Here is a 17,774-nt window from a genome sequence, read left to right as displayed (position 1 = left end):
TTTCCCACGTTCCATATGCTTCTCCACAATAAATACTGATGCAAAATATTCATTTAGTATCTCACTGTCTCCTGCGGCTCCACACAAAGGCTGCCTGGCTGATCTTTGGAGGGGCTCCATTCTCTCCCTAGTTACTCTTTTGTCCTTCAATGTATTTATAAAAACCTTTTGGATGCTCCTTAACCCTATTTGCCAAAGTTATCTCATGTCCCCTATTTGCCCTTCTGATTTCCCTCTTAAGTATACTCCTACTGCCTTTATAGTCTTCTAAGGATTCACTCAATCTATCTTGTCTACACCTGACATATGCCTCCTTTTTCTTAACCAAAACTTCAATTTCTCTAGTCATCCAACATTTCCTACCCCTACCAGCCTTATCTTTCACTCTAACAGGAATGTGTGTCTCTGGACTCTTGTTATCTCATTTTTGAAAGCTTCCCATTTTCCAGCCATCCCTTTACCTGTGAACATCTGCCCCCGATCAGCTTTTGAAAGTTCTTGTTTAATGCGATCAAAATTAGCCTTCCTCCAATTTAAAACTTCAACTTTTAGATCTGGTCTATCCTTTTCCATCACTAGTTTAAAACTAATAGAATTATGGCCGCTGGCCTCAAAATGCTCCCCCGTTGACATTTCAGTCACCTGCCCTGCCTTATTTCCCAAGAGTAGTTCATGTTTTGCACCTTCTCTAGTAGGTACATCTACATACTGAATCAGAATTTTTTTTTTGTACACACTTAAATTCCTCTCCATCTAAATCCTTAACACTACAGCAGTCCCAGTCTATGTTTGGAATGTTAAAATCCTCTACCATAACCACACTATTATTCCTACAGATAACTGAGATCTCCTTACAAATTTGTTTCTCAATTCCCCTCTGACTATTAGGAGGTCTATAATATAATCCCAAAAAGGTGATCATCCCTTTCTTATTTCTCAGTTCCTCTCAATTAAAGTCCCTGGATGTATTTCCGGGAATATTCTCCCTAAGTACAGCCATAACTGTTTGGCTTGCTCTCATTCCTGAACATACCAATCTCAGATTGATCTCTTTCTTCACTATTTCCCCGAGTCCCACCACCACACCCACCTCACTAATTTAAATCCTTCCAAGCAGCTCTAAGAAATCTCCCTGCCAGTATATTAGTCTCCTTCCAATTCAGGTGCAATCCATCCTTCTTGTACAGGTCACTTTTACCCCAGAAGAGATTCCAGTGATCCAAAAATGTGCATCTTTCTTCCCTGCACCAGTTCCTCAGCCACACATTCACCTGCTTTATCCTCCTATTCCTTCCCTCACTAGCTCGCAACACCAGGAGTAATCCAAATATTACTACCCTCCAGGACCTCCTTTATAATTCCTGCCTAACTTTCTATATTCTCCCTACAGAATATCATCCTTTTCCCTTCCTATGTCATTGGTTCCAATGCATATGACCACCTCCTATTGGTCCCACTCCCCTTTGAGAATATTCTGCACCCTCTCGGAAATATCCTTGATCCTGGCACCAGGGAGGCAACACACCATTCTGATTTTTCGCTGCTGGCCGCGGAAATGTCCGTCTGTGCCTCTAACTAGACAGCTGCCTATCACAATTGATTGCCTGGAACCTGACATACCCCTCATTACATTAGAGCCTGTCTTGATACCAGAAACATGGTTGTTTCTGCTACGTCCCCCTGAGAGTCTATCACCGCCTACATTTTCCAAAAATAGCATACTTGTTTGAAATAGGGATAGCCACAGAAGATTCCTGCCCTACATGCTTACCCATCCTCTCACACACAAACACTTTATCAAGCTTCCACATATGCAAATACAGCCTCTCTCACACGCACACACTCACTCACTCTCTCTCACACACATGCATGAGCGCACACACAATCTATGGGGTGCATTTGTATTTGCAGAATTATATTTGCAGATACATTCTACTTGGCTCAAAAATTGCACAATCTGCAGGCTGTCAATCCATATAACATTTTATATAACTTTAGAAATAGAACCAGTCTGACTCAAGACTGGGATAGAGACAGACTCCAACCTCTCACCTTTAATGCACTGAGCTGAGATGTCACCTTTTTTTTAAAGAATAAAGAATGTGACTTAAAAGTCATCCTGGGATTTACATATTAATGAACAGAAAGGTGAAAGACTTAACAATAATCTAGGTTTGTTCAATATATCATTTCAGTTGCATGATGCTGTAATCTTTTGCTATAAGTTCTGTGGTCTCATGGTCCTGCTTCACAACTGATGAAGGAACTGTGCTCCAAAAGCTAGTGCTTCCAAATAAACCTATTGGACTATAACCTGGTGTTGGAAGAAAGTGAGGACTGCAGACGCTAGAGATCAGAGTGGAGAGTGTGATGCAGGAAAAGCACAGATCAGACAGCATCCGAGCAGGAGAATCGTCCAGCACCAACACTCTTGACTACAACCTGGTGTTGTGCGATTTTTAACTTTGTCCACCCCAGTCCAAGACTGGCTCCTCCACATCATTTTCAACTTATGTATGCAGTTGCATACATAAGTTACCAATTTAAAACACAAACTGCTGAGTGTATACATCAGCTTCTCCTCTTAATACAGTCCACTATCTATTAATGATAACTACAAATGTCAGGCACAAATTAATGTCATAGAACGTGACTAACACAGGTGGTTTTCCAACAGCCATTCATTTACATTTTGAATCTAGATTATAAAAAGTCACTTTTCATTTGAAATTAGATATTAGAAGTTTTTCTTTCTTTGCAGTTCCTCATTACTGTCAGAATCAAAACCTCACTGAGCATCATAGGTACTGAGAAGCCAGTACTTGGAACTGTATGGCTCACACTCAATCACAAAAGAAATTTAGTACCCATTAGAATTTCCAAATGACCAATATTTAAAAGAATGATCACTTACCTTGTTGGAAAATAGAGAGGGTCACAGAAGTAACAAGAAGGAATAGAGCCTTTACAGGGACAAAGTGAGTTGGATCATTGGCAAATATATGCACCAGCTGAAAAACACAAGAATCCAAATAACTTTAGACAACTAGAATAACATTTAAAAATAAAAAAAGGTGAGAAAGAAAAACACAAAAACAATCATCAACCCCTAAACAAAAGAACATTGCAGCCACCACTGTGGAGAAGTAACATTGGAAATATCAGCTGGGAAGCAATTAAACTTACTGCACAAACTGGAGTTAGCACAGAGCGATTGAAATTGAGATTCTTCATTTTCCAGACACATGGACTATCCTAGCTGTGCATGAGGTGTGGGGTTAGCATAAAACTTTACAATTTTACCAGGCTACATTATATTCCAAAGGGAAAATGAACACATGTAGGCCTGTAACATTTTCAAATTTTGTGAGCATTTCCCATGCAGTACTGAAATAAAAAGCTGGATTTGTATAGCAAAGTGCATCTCCCCATCTCTGAACTCCTCTAGCCCTACATTTTTTCGTAATCCCAGCAACTCTCCAGTTATGCCTCTTGCATGTCCATTTTCCTTAAATCATTCCATTGGCTTCGATAATGGTCATCGGTGTCTACAGATGCTTTGAGATTCTCTTAAGATTCTTCACTTACTTTGATTAGGTTTCTATGGAATACACCAGCACATTATAAAAATACAAAATTGTTGAGTGAATCCCATCAGAACAGTTACTGTGTACTGACAGCAACTCGAACAGTTTGCATTTGGTTTCATCTAACAAAGTGCCCCTCAGTCCACCTTCAAAGGGTCCACCACCAGCAAGTTCCCCTCCAAACCACCCACCATCCTGATGTGGAAATGTACCTTTGTCCCTTCAATGTTGCTGGGTCAAAATCCTGCAATATCCTCAATGCCATTGTGAATTACCTACAGCACATGGACTACAGTAGTCAAGGTGGTGGCTCACCATCACCTTATCTAAGGGTACTAAGGATGAACAATTAGTAGCAACCACATCCCATGAATCAATAAAGAAAAACTCTAGCGGAGGGGATAAAAAGTGGCAACATAGACTTTGGTATGGTGCTCTCAAGAGTAAGTATAATGTATTTTAATATTTAAGTGTTCAAAGTCTAAGCGCAGCGATATTACACTGTAATGTCCAGGAAATACAACCTAATCATCTCCAGTTCTAATGGTCTTCCTAATGGTCACAATCCACCTGTAAGTTTTTATAATTGATTAGTTACAACTCCGAAGTCCTTCTCTTGGTCTGTAACCTTTAATCATATTCATGCATGGCCGGAATTTCAAAACCAATCCGTACCACAGAGGACTTAGCCACACTGAAAGGGATGAAACTTGCTTTATTATTATTCCGTACTTGTATAAATGTAATTTATAGATCCATAGATTTGACTAGCTAAACGCAAATACGGCTATTAAAGGAGGTAGAGAATAATGTTTGAATGATTTGCTTGTTTAGTTTGCAATATTTCGTCGCTTTTCCTACTTGTTTACTAAACAGAAATGACTTTTGGGCAGTTTAGTTAGTGAGATCATCAAGTTCACCAGCAAACAATGATATTTTTGCAAATCACAACTTTTGCTCTTTGGAAACTTTTAAATTGGGTTTGTGATTGGTGATGCAAATTATTTCTAAGGTGCACCATCTCACAAATGCAAAATTTATATCAAGTAGATAAGTTTGTAAACCCAATTATGACTAGAAAGCTTCTTGATTAGGCTACTGTTATCAGTAAATCATCTTTCAGGTTTTGCTCCTTCTTTTCCTGCATATGTTGGGTATAGCTTCATGGGCACCAGCAATTGAATGTTTCTCTCAAGTAATCTTAATCCATTGTGAATTTAAATAATAAGAACATCTCAGGTGAGTCTAATGCACTCACTTAAAACTGCATCTATGCAATTTGAAGTGGGTTACTGAATAGTAAGTGAATGCAAAACCTTGACCAACTTTTCCTTTTCCCAGCTCAAATTAGAGTCCATTCTCAAAAAAGTGTCTGCTGCTACACATTTGCAAGTCACATAAATCAGCAAGGATCAGGGGTTGAAGCTGTGCCTTGCTGTTGGTTTTAAACCCACATATAAACTAAAATAATTAAGTAGCACATACTTCATATGATCAGAATGAACTGGACAATCTCTACCCCATTAAAAGTGCACTTCTGTAAATATTTACATTTCTATAACTGTTAAATTTTGTTAAAAACACGATTTTAAAATGAATATTTTCCTTCCTTCACAATACAACAGAAAGATCATTCAGTCCATTCAATGGAAGAATTTTATTTTAAATTAATAACATGGATTCTACCTGTCGTGTTAATTCCAACGCAGATGCCTGTGGAATAGTACTGTACATCTGACCCAGCATTTCTGAAAGCTGCGGAATCATGGGAGCAAAATCATCCAAAAGCGTCTTCACAGACTTTTCAAAGATTGCACAAACAGCCTGGAATGAAAAAAAATGCAAGAAATCTTAATACCAAAGATCATAATAAAAAGGTTATCAAGTTATTTTTAATTCACCACAGGAAACTGTAGGTCTCAAATACTCTCAGCCAACAATTTTTATTAAATGAGACTTTGGCCTAGAGTTTAGCAAATGAAGTTTTCCTAACTTTGCCAAACTGCTTCACTTTTCTTTGCATTAAACCTTATCTGGTTTCTACTTATCCAAGTTGCTCTTCCACTTAAATGTTGTTTTTAAAACCGTCCTCATCATATTTAACCTTCAGGATCAAGATTCTTATTTTTAACCAGTCTGTAAATTTTATTAGATGCGCACTCCTAAAGTCTATACTTTTAGATGCTAGATGTATTTTAAATACATCTCTCATTCATTCAGTCCAAAAATAAATTAATTAACTTCTACTCCCAACTGCAGCACACAATAGGGCACTTACATTTAGTCAAGATTAAAATGAAGATCAGAAATGAAGGGCTTTTGCCCGAAACGTCAATTTTCCTGCTCCTCGGATGCTGCCTGACCTGCTATGCTTTTCCAGCACTATTCTAATCTTGACTCTGATCTCCAGCATTTGCAGTGTCCACTTCCGCCCACTTACATTTAGTGCCAACAGTATGCGATTGGATTAAAGAAGAGCAAGTGAGGATGTTCCATGGATCATTTTCTAATCCTCACTGGATACAGTCAAAAATCACACAATCCCAGGTTATAGTCCAACTGGTCCACCACAGTTCAACACTAGCACCTTCACATTGTCACTAGATACAGACAAGGTACCAGAGGATTGGACGTCTGCATACACTGTACCATTTTTTGGAAAAGATGTGAATGGTAAGACAAATAATATTAGCTCAATCTGTCTGATTTCAGTGACGGGGTCAATTCAGGAAAAGAATAGTGTTACTTGGAAGGCACGGATTAGTCAGGGTTAGTCAACATGTTCTTATTTACAGAAGGTCATGTTTCACTAACAACTGAATTTTTTGAGGAAATAACAGAGAGGATTCTTTGAAAACTGCAGCTGAGAAAAGATCATATTGGCTAGGGTGGTTTTCTTAGAACAAAAGCAGCCGAGTGTCCTACTGAGATATACAAAATTATGAAGCATCTAGGCGAAGTAGACAGTGAAGACTTAGTCCCCTAATGAAGATGTCAATTAACAGATGACATCAATTTAAGGTGATTGGTAGAAAGATTAGAGGGGGTATGTGGAAAACTTTGAAACAGGGCACCTGGAATTTGATGCTCAGTTTGGGAGTGGAGGCAAATACCTGCAATTTATTTGAAAAGCTAACTGGATAAAAGTAACAGAACAGGTGCATCATTCTAGTGTATTTGAAAACAATTCACAAAACATTTTTCAAAAAAGTCCTGTCCATTATCCTAGCATTAATTAAAGAAAAACCTGCTTGCCGCTTCAATAACAGAGTAGAAGGTGGGCCTATAAAGAGAGGCCACAGAGCCAGTCTGTCTGCACTGGCTCATCTGCAAAGCTTTTCAAAATGTCAGAGCACACGTTCATGTTGACCCAACATTATTCCTTCTGCATATATGTATATACACACACACACACACACACACACACACACTTTATAGAATGGATGCCCGCTGGGGAAATCTACACAATGTCTCTCCTCCTCCTTCTTGTAACCCTTTATAGGTAACAATCCAAATTACACTTAAATGCCTTGACTGAAATTACCTCCATCTTTACAGATTGGTATCTATAATGAAACCAACACCTGCTGAATGATTTTTTTTTCCCCAAACCACTGTTGCTTCTTTTGCCAATTATCTTAATTTTGTGCCCTCTTCTAGAACCTTCTGTGAATAGGAACAGTTTTTCCCTATCTGTTCTAGCAAAATTTGAATACCCGTGTTAAATTTCTTCTCTAATCCTCCCTTCCCTTAGGAACACAGTCACACCATCTCCAATCTAACCACATTACTAAAATTCCTCTTTTGTGGAACCATTTGCATTAATTTTTATGCACTCTCTCCAATATTCATTTCTTTCCTAAACTGTCACCCAGAACTGCATACAATACTCAAGCTGAGGGCAAGTCAGTATAACTATATCATAAGAAATAAGAACAGGAATAGGCCTTTTGGCTCCTTAACAGGATTATGGCTGATCAGACACTCATGTCCACTTTCCGGTGTTTTCCCCGACTGATCAAGAATCTATCCATCTCAGCCTTAAATATACACAAGAACTGTGGGTGGCACAGTGGTTAGCACTGCTGCCTCACAGCGCCGGAGACCCGGGTTCAATTCCCGCCTCAGGCGACTGACTGTGTGGTGTTTGCACGTTCTCCCTGTGTCTGTGTGGGTTTCCTCTGGGTGCTCCGGTTTCCTCCCACAGTCCAAAAACGTGCAGGTCAGGTGAATTGGCCATGCTATATTGCCCATAGTGTTAGGTAAGGGGTAAATGTAGGGCTTTGGGAGGTCGGTGTGGACTTGTTGGGCCAAAGGGCCTGTTTCCACACTGTCATGTAATCTAATCTAAAAACTCTGCCCCTCCAGTGCTGTGGCAAGTTCCAAAGACTTGCAATCCCAAGAGAAGGAATTTCTCCTCATCTCAGTCTTAAAATTAATGCCCCTTCATTCTTAGGAGAAAGTGAGGACTGCAGATGCTGAAGATCAAAGTCAAAAAGTGTGGCACTGGAAAAGTTCTGCAGGTTAGACAGCACCCAAGGAGCAGAAAAGCCGACGTTTCGGGCATAAGCCCTTCATCGGGTCCCTTTATTTTTATTCACCAGCTACACTTGTGTGCTAGCTATCAGTGTTTTATGTGTTTCAGCTTTCTGCAGTTTTTGTCTATTTAAATAATACTGTTCTTTTGCTGTCCCTTCCAAAATGAACAAGTTCACATTTCCAATGCAAATTTAACATAACCTTGTTACTTTCATACTCCATGCTTCTATTAATAAAGCCTAGGATTCTGTAAGCTTAACTGCTTTCTCAACCAGTCCTGCTATTTTCAATGACTTATTCACAGAGTCACTCACTCAGGAATCTCCGTTCCTGCACCCTTTTAGAAATGTTTTCTATTTTGTAATGTGTCTGTGTCCTTCCTACCGAAATGAAACCACTTCACACATTCAAAACAGAAGCTTTAGGTTGAAACATCATACAGGGGTGGCGGTTGGAAGATCATGTTGGAAAACTTAAAACATCACAAGCTACTGAGGCAGGAAACTGCAGGGGCTCTGACAAATTTTTAATGCCTTTCTGGCAGAGAGTGGAGGCAGGGGGCTTGCCAGAGGACTGTTGGATGGCAAATGCGCTTCTACTTTTTAAGAGAGTCAGTAGAAATGAACCAGGAAATTACAGACCTGTGAGTGTCATGACAGTGGTAAGGAAATGATTGGATAAAATTCTGAAAGAACTAATTAATACCCACTTGAAAAGGCATGGGTTAATTAGGGATCGCCAACATGGCTTTGTCAGAGGGACGTCATGCCTGACAATTTTGTTAGAACTTTCTCAGAAGTTGATTAAGTGTGTAGATGAGAGAAGTTCAGTAGATGTTTACATAGATTTTACAAAGCTTTTTGACATGGGAGACTGATTGAGAAGGTTAAGGCACATAGAATCGAGGGAAACTGGCAAGATGGATCAGAAATTGGCTTAATAATTGGACACAAAGGGTAATGGTAGAAGGCTGCTTGAGTGACTGGAGGCTGGAGTCCTGCAGTGTACTTCAAGGTTCAGGATTGGGACCCTTATTGTTTTACGTACATAAATGACACAGACGAAAAAAATGGGGGGGATTGTTAAGCAAATTTGCAGATGACAAAGATTGGGAAAGGGGTTGGTCAGATGGGCAGACCAGCACCAGATGGTATTTAACCCTGATAAGGGTGAGGTGATGCACTTTGGAAAAAGAAACAAGATGAGGGAGTATATAATGAACGGCAGGATACTAAGCAGTTTGGAGGAACAGAGAGATCTCAGGGTAATTATTCACAAATCTCTGAAGTCACGTGAGTAGGATAGTTAAGATAACATATGGGACATTTGTTTTCATCAGTCATGGCATTACAGCATAAAAGCAAGGCTGTAACTAGAGAACTGTGTGCAGCTCTGGTTACTACACTAAAGGAAGGATGTGATCACACCAGGGGGTGTATAGAGTTGGTTCACCAGGATGTTGAGTCCGAATAGAGAAGTTGAGCTAGAAGGAAAGACTAGATAGGTTTAAGACTGTTTTATTAAGAGCAGAGAAGACTAAGGGGGGGAAGACATGATTGAGGTGTGTAAGATTATAAAGGGTATGACAGGATGAAGCAAGAGCAACTGTTCTCCTTGGCTGAGGGGCAAGTCATGAGACGGCATAGTTTTAGGGAAAGGGACAGGAGTTTCAGAGGGGATTTGGGAAAAAAAACCTTTTCACTTAGTGGGTGGTAGGAATCTGGAAAGGTAGTGGAGGCTTTAAGCCTTACAACCTTTAAAACATTAGGAGAAAAGTGAGGACTGCAGACTCTCCTGCTCCTCAAATGCTACCTGACCTGCTGTGCTTTTGCAGTGCCACTTTTTCACTCTGAACCTTTAAAAAGCTATTTGGAAGCGTACATCACATATCATGACATTCAAAGAAACGAATTGCGATTTGCACACTTTTAGTGGTAGTTATGTCATACAGATTCAATGAGCTGAAGAGTTTCTTTTGTATTATATGAATCTATTAGATTGAAGAAGTAATTCTCAGGGTAAAATTCCATGCTAGAAAATGTTCAATTCCTAGAAATGCTCAATTTGCTATAAACAAATGTTGATCACCAACTATAAAGATGAACACTCTTTGATTACCACTTTAACCTAACTGTCCACACATCACCTGACATAAGTGGTTCTGAAAATTTTGAAATACAGCCAAGGATTCAAAATGGCAACAGCTATCAGAACAAACTATTTCATCTCTAGATAATGAAGCCTACTGAACAGATAAGAAGTTTGTTTGCTGAGCTACACCAGATGGGCTGTCAATCAATATACTCAAGCAGCAGTTCATTTTATAGTCTCTCCAGGGGAAGTTGTAATTCCCTTTTTCTCTCAGCATTTAAATTTGGAGGGAGTTTTAAATCTCTTCAGCAAATGACTATTAAGAGTTCCCAAACCTTATTTCTTCTAACTTCTAATACACAAGAGAATCTCTCTCATTGTGAATATCCCAATATTTTCTGATCAACGTAAATAAAAATAAATAAATAAAAATTAAAATGACCCAAAAATAAACTGAACATAAACACAAGCCGAAGCCTTCTGACTGGACAGCTGAATAATCCTTTAACAGCTTGCTACTTCATACCAAGAAAATCACTGGCTTTGAGGACCAACCCTTGCCTTGTCCTATTCCTGACTCAAGTTGCCTCACCACCTCCGGTGGCTGTTGGCCCACATTCTCTCTCCCTTTCCCCAGTTTCAGCAACCAGATTCCCACCCTTATCCCAGCCTCATAGCTGAACTCTTAACCAATAGCACACAGTAAATCCTGAAATTTTCAATCCTTTTCTAAGATTACAAAAATTGGCATCTCTGCTGTATCGCCAAATGTGGTGGTATCAGGAAAAGGTGGCCCTCATTTCTGTAGCCTCCTCCAAACCTACACAATCTCTTGACTCTGATCTTATTGTGCCATCTTGCACTTCACTCCATTATTACCAGGTGTGCCTCAAGCAGTAAGGCACAGGCTCTATCTGAACTTTTCTGGATCTCTTCTTGCTCTCTTCCTTTCAAGCATTTCTTTAATGCGCACCTCTTTGATCAAGTTTTTGGTTGCCACTTCAACTACCTTATTTGACTTATTGGCATGGTTTCTTTAAAAAATGTGATTATACCTCAGAAGAGGCTTGGATTGTTTTTGGCAACTGTGTTATATAAATATAAGTTGTTGTAGTAGTGACTGACAGCGATCATGAATCAGATACTAACCCACATCTCAACTTTATGAAGCGCATTGAAACTGTAATGTCATGTACGCATGTACTGAAGGTCAGAAGTTGCTCACAAAAAGTATGACAATCACTTTCCTGAACACAAAAGTGACTGAGCAAAGTAATCGGTTTCCCAATTTCTTTTCCATTAAAAAGCTAAATCATGCATCGAGAAGGAAGACAATTTTAATTTAAAAATGAAATCAACAAGTTATAGAAGTACCAGATGTATTTTAATAGTCAATCTTACCTCAACAACCTGAGCATCGTTCAGCCATTTAGACAACACTTTCTGTATGAGTTGGAAGACCTGTTGGAGGACCACCACAACCTGTCGAGAAATCATCACCTTTAATAGTTGCTTTTGAACGTCAAAGCAACTTTACAAAACAGAAAATTCCCCCATAAATATGTTCCTGGCAACATAAACATCATTCAACTTCTAAAAAAAACTAAGTTCAAGCCATGAGAATCCCATGTTAGTACCACTGGTAGTACTTACAGGGTTGGGTCCTTGCAAGGTGGGTTTTTTCTTTGCTTCAGTGCCTTCTGGCTCATCGTCATGGTGACTGATATCCAATGTGGTGAACAAATTGGACAACAGACCCAAAATATGTATTATTGCTAGTTTATTTGATGGATTTGGCTGCAAGGGAAGGTCAAAAACAAAGCTATAATTGCATGAAAACAGAACAGAATTATGAGCAACTTAAATGATCGATACTTACAGCATCAAAACTTAAGTATGTTCATAATGGCCATAACAATTCATAATAATTAACATGAGAATAATTATCACGGTAGGTACATAAATAAATAAATCTAATACAAATAAAAATGACTGAGTGATTAATTTGAAATAATTACTTTTACTGAAACAAATTTGTTTACATAAAACAAAATTAGCAATACTTTATTACACAAGTTACACAAGAAAAGTTTTAAAAAATTCAAGAAGCTGTTTAAAATTACATAGTGCAACAATGATACAAGTTACTGAAAAAAGAGTCAAACTAATTATAAAAAAGATTTAAAAAAATATACCTACTTATTGGCCAACAAAACTAGATACAGGAAAACATAAATGTAAATTGAGGAAAATCACAAAGAAAGTCCATGATCCTGAAAAGGCAGAAGATAAGAGAACGGACAAAGAAGTGAAGTAAAAATGATGATTTTTGTTTTTAAGGATAGACATAAGTAAAGAACCTTTCCCCAGCAGCATCTCAATTTTGAAAGAATAGCTTACTTTTTGAAAGTAATGTAAAAAATTTGGGTGTAGTAGACCAAGTTAAAAAATTATTTCTGTTGATGTGCATATTCACAACCAAAGACAAGGTCGTGCAGCCAGCCATTTTAGGTCAACAATTCCTCCTACTATAAAACAGTTTATGAAGAATGTGGTATGAAATCTAGATAGCAGGCAAGTAGAATGGAAACCAGCCATTTTTGTCAGTTAATTTAGCCACAAGAGTACCAGTCATCATTTTATTTTCTGTTAATAAATGAGGCTTTTGTTACTGAAGCCTCATTTTCTAACCTCGCCATGCCAGGCACCATATAACAGAATTATCTCCAGCTACATACTCAATGATAATACATTTGCACCTGATTTTATTTCAAACTAAAATGAAACTATAATAGAACATTAGAACTGGGAGGCAGCAAACCAAGATTCATTTAATGCATTTTCCCCCCCAACATTGACACCGAAACAGTAGTTCACTTACTTGTTCCTGAGAGGCAAAATACACCTACATATATAAACCTCAATTTACACTCAAGCCCATACGTTCACTCTCATAATTCACTCAGTTATAAACACTCATTTTTTAACCACTTAAAACTTAGCTTATAAATTGTCCACTTGCACAGGCAGTCACTTGGAGAGCATTTTCAGTTCCACATAGTTAATTTAGATATTTTTGAACAATCTATAAAATTACAAACACCAAGTTAAACCTTAAGCTGCCAATGTCTTAGAAAGTGAATGAATGCCATTTCATTTGAACAACATGCTTACAATTTGATCAGATGCTTTCAACCTGTCAATAGTAACATTTGTAACCAAGCATGATTGCAACACTTGCAGTACACCTCATACTAAAGTTGTTCGATACAGATAACAACCCATCATGAAAATTGCTAGTATTGCTCTCAATCAGATTTACTACATGAGGTGTTAAGAATGTACCTGCCTGGATTGCTGAGAATGTTTATACAATATTTACCTTAACACAATTTAGTACCTAAAATCTTAAAAATCCCTTGACCCTTAAAAATTGAACCTGGTGTATCATCATTAGACTACTAATCCAAAAACTCAGCTAATGTTCTGGGGACTTGGTTCAAATCCTGCCACAGTAGATGGTTGAATCTGAATTCAATTTTAAAAAATCTCATTAACAATTTACTGATGACCATGAAACTGCTGTCAATTGCTGGGAGAAATCTATTTGGCTCTTTTAGGGAATGATGCCAGCCTTCGTGTAACTCTGGACCCAAAGCAGCATAGTTGACTCTCACCTGCCCTTTGAAATGACCCAGTAAGCCACTCCATTCAAGAGCAGCTGGGGACGGGCAAACAATCTGGCCAGGCAGTGACAGCCAAGTCCCACGAGTGAAATGATAACCACAAAAATAAGTTACATAGCTCATGCATATACCATGGATACATAACTCTCCTCTACCATCTCTAACATTTATTTACTATGTTGAAGTAGCCAATTTCAGCTAAGGCAACACGATGTTGCTAAAACTGAAATCTATATCCCTGCATTTGATAGTGGATAAATCCAGGGCTTCAATTTTTCCAAGACATAGTAAACCTCTAATAGCAGTGTGAACAGGATGAAGCATGGCTCTAAGACCTTGCTGGTTAAACCAACACTTGCCTCAGGTATAAATAAAGGCTACTTTAAATGAAATAGATGCTTTATATCTGGTATGAGTGGAGACTCTAAACATCCAGGAACAGAGGGAAGACAACTGGTGAGAATCTTTTGAAACCTGATTCACAAAGTCATTCTCACTGTTTGTCATAGGGAACACTACATTTGTAATCTATATTATAGCAGATTGAAATAAATTAACAAAGCCTTTCCAGGTAAACTTTAATTCCCAATATATCAGTCCATGGAAAGTAAAGGCTAGAATAATGAGTTTTACTAACTCATGGAGTTAATACACTGCTAGTCAATCACATATGGCAGAGCACAGCATAAGCAGAACCATGTAAGATTGGAATAAACCTGATTTCAAATTATGGAACCATTTCAATTAAGCATATAGATACAATTTAGCCATTTCCATATGATATTTGGCTTTTGGGACATATAAAATAGAGGTGCTACAGCACCAATGGAAGGAGGTCAAGCTACAGCTTTGTGTTTGTAATGCCATGGGGAGGTAAAAATTCATAATAGAAAATGGTGGTTGGAAATCTACAAAAATGCAAGATTTTAATATTTTATACATTATCTATTTCTTATTTTTATATATATATATATATATATATATATATATATGTTCTAAGACCAAGAATTTCAATAAAATTCAATTTCTTCAGGCTCAGCACATAAGCAAACACCTATTTAGAGTGAGAGCCCTCACTGATATTTCATTTTATTTTATTCTTTTATCAACTTTGGTTTGGAGCTGTGAACTGGGAATTTGGATAAATGCAGTTTATTGCATTTGGTAAAATGAATAAGGGCAGGACTTGTAAGATTAATTGTAAGGCCCTGGGTAGTGTTATTGAACAGAGAGACCTAGGGGTTCAGGTACATAATTCTTTAAAAATTGTGTCACAGGTTAACAGGGTGGTTAAGAAGGCATTTAGCATACTCTCCTTCATTGCTCAGACCATTTGCTATAGGAGTTGGGACATTATGCTGTGGTTGTATAGGACTTTGGCGAGGCCACTTTTGGAGTACTATATATATTTCTCTTCGTTCTGAAAAGGAAGGATATTATTAAATTGGAGGCCTTTCAGAAAAGATTTACAAGGATATTGCCGAGACTTATCAGAAGCTGGATCGACTGGGACTTTTTTCACCGGAGCACAACAGGTTGAGGAACCTGATAGAAATTTATAAAACCATGAGGAGCATAGATAAAGTGAATAGCAAAGGTCTTTTCCCCTGGGTGGGAGAGTTCAAAACTAGGGGACATTTTGCAGGTGGAAGTTAAGATTTAAAAAAAAAAGGGACCAGAGAGTCAATTTTCTCACACAGAGGGTGGAACGGACTGCCAGAGGAAATGGTAAATGCAGGTATAGTTACAAATTTGAGACATTTGGACACACATGAATAGGAAAGGTTTAGAGGGATACGGGCCAAATGCAGGCGAATGGGACTAACTTAGTTTGTGAAACTTGGTCGGTATGGACGAGTTGGACTGAAGGGTCTGTTTCTGTACTGTATGATTTTATGACTTTATAGCTGACAGCTAATGACAACTTTTGGACTATGGGTAACTGCTTGTGTTAAAAGAAAAACAAATCAAACAGCCTTCTGCTTATTTGCGAGGCCAGATCTGGTAGTTAACTGAAGATTAGACCCTGGTTAAAAAGGTTCTACAGATGCTTCATCATCGGGGAAGAGCAAAACGTTTGAACAGATGACAGAAGATGGTTATTAATGAGGTCAGTACCCCGGAGTTGGATCCTGCGAGTCTGGAAAAAGACACACTCAGGCAGGCAGCAGATCCAATCATGCAAGATTTGAGAGAGATTTACAAAATTGACCAAGTTTCTATCAGGTTCTCAGTTATTGAATTATCTCTCTTAGGTTGTGCTCACTTTCTGACTTCAGAATCCCCAAATCCAAGTACTTGCAAACTGAATTAACCCAAAAATAAGTTTATAATCTTGTCAACATCATCTAGCTGCATGATTGCATTCCTTGGATACATACTTTTACATCTAATGTAACTTACATCCAATGTGACTAAGAGACCAGCTACCATACCATGCCAATTCAATTACTAGGAGCCAGATGTCATTTCCGTCCAAAAATATTTTCAAGGAGCAACTACTCAAAGTCACCCCTCTTTTTGTTTTAAAAAAAGTCATGTTTATGTTGCTGTGTTTTGAACTTCAGAAACTAAGCAGCACGAAGGAAGAACTGTGCAGGAGCTATATGTCAAATCCAAAACAAAGAATAGCAGTAAAATGTACATTTTTAAGTAATTCCGTTGAGCACGTGAAGCCCATCTCACTTATATGTCACCCGTAAATTTTTGCAAGCATGATGTTTAAATGAATAGGAGAGCTGAAAGTGATGCTCGAGGTAGCAGAATTCATAGTTTTGAATTCAATGCATTCCTTCAAAGTATTTTCCTTTTTGAGACAAATATGGAAATCAAGTTTAGAACATTGAACAAATTATAATACAATCTTATACATGTAATAAGAAAAATGGTATAAATTTAAAATTAGCATCTGTCGAAATTTGCCAATTCCCAAATGAACAAGTGATTTAATAAGAGCCAAGATCATGAATAGGTTCACGCACAACTTAAAAGTTGGCACTTGGAAAAAAACCAATTGTCTCAGCCACCTCTGCTCTCAAAAGGACTTACCCGTTAACTGTAGGAAAATCAGAAGTTTGTCAGCCTTCTGCAAAGAGAAAAGTCACACGTATAACGCAACCATAAACAAATCCCTCATCATAGTGACAAGTTCTTGGTTTAGTAAATCTATATCCAGCTAGTCATTGCCATTAAATTACAAGGCAACGGTGACAAGTGTAGACTTCACACTGACGTTCTTTTATACAGTTAATGAGGATTCATCAAAGGAAGCAAACAGTCAGCATTTATAAGACAGAGAGCTGGCAACAAAAGGGTAGACTAAATAACAGTGAAAATTACCAAGAATGAAGATGTAAAGTAACTGCAATGACACGTTTCAGCATAAGGCTATAGTTTGCTTTTAACAAACTGTCGTCTGAACAGCATGAAATCTGCGATGTAGCTTCAATCATTAATGTTCTATTCTCTTCTCAGATTACACACACTTCATGCACAGAAAGCATCATTCTATAATTATGAAAACTTGCTTAAAATCATCTCTTTCACGACTTAATTATGAAAATGCATCAAATTTGAGCATGTAGCAAAGGAAATAGTATCAATTTATGTTTATATTATGTCAAGACAAACTGAAGAGATAACTCTCCAGGACGTTATATGGAAAACATGGTCAGGAGTTTGTTTCAAAGGATCTAACACAGAATCAGAGATATACAATATGGAAACAGACCACATCACGTCCATGCCGAGCAGATATCCTAAATTAATCTAGTCCCATTTGCCAGCATTTAGCCCATATCCCTCTAAACCTTCTTATTCATATACCCATCCAGATGCCTTTTAAATGTTGTAATTGTACCAGCCTCCTCCA

At 38.0% G+C, this 17,774-nt stretch overlaps 1 protein-coding gene across 1 annotated transcript in view; it reads right to left on the bottom strand.

The window, feature by feature from the left end:
* The window catches only part of ipo13b (importin 13b), a 208,565-nt gene that overhangs the window by 41,791 nt on the left and 149,000 nt on the right, over window positions 1-17,774 (bottom strand). The window contains exons 11-14 of the mRNA XM_072573267.1: window positions 11,871-12,014; window positions 11,619-11,699; window positions 5,274-5,411; window positions 2,915-3,011 (exon numbers count right to left, since the gene is read on the bottom strand). Of these exons, the coding sequence (XP_072429368.1) occupies window positions 2,915-3,011; window positions 5,274-5,411; window positions 11,619-11,699; window positions 11,871-12,014 (460 nt within the window). The remainder of the gene's footprint in view (window positions 1-2,914; window positions 3,012-5,273; window positions 5,412-11,618; window positions 11,700-11,870; window positions 12,015-17,774) is intronic.

This window comes from Chiloscyllium punctatum, chromosome 7 (assembly GCF_047496795.1).
Source record: "Chiloscyllium punctatum isolate Juve2018m chromosome 7, sChiPun1.3, whole genome shotgun sequence".
Taxonomy (NCBI): Eukaryota; Metazoa; Chordata; class Chondrichthyes; order Orectolobiformes; family Hemiscylliidae; genus Chiloscyllium; species Chiloscyllium punctatum.
The sequence above is the reverse complement of the archived record's forward strand: the minus strand, read 5'-3'. Positions and strand labels throughout refer to the sequence as shown.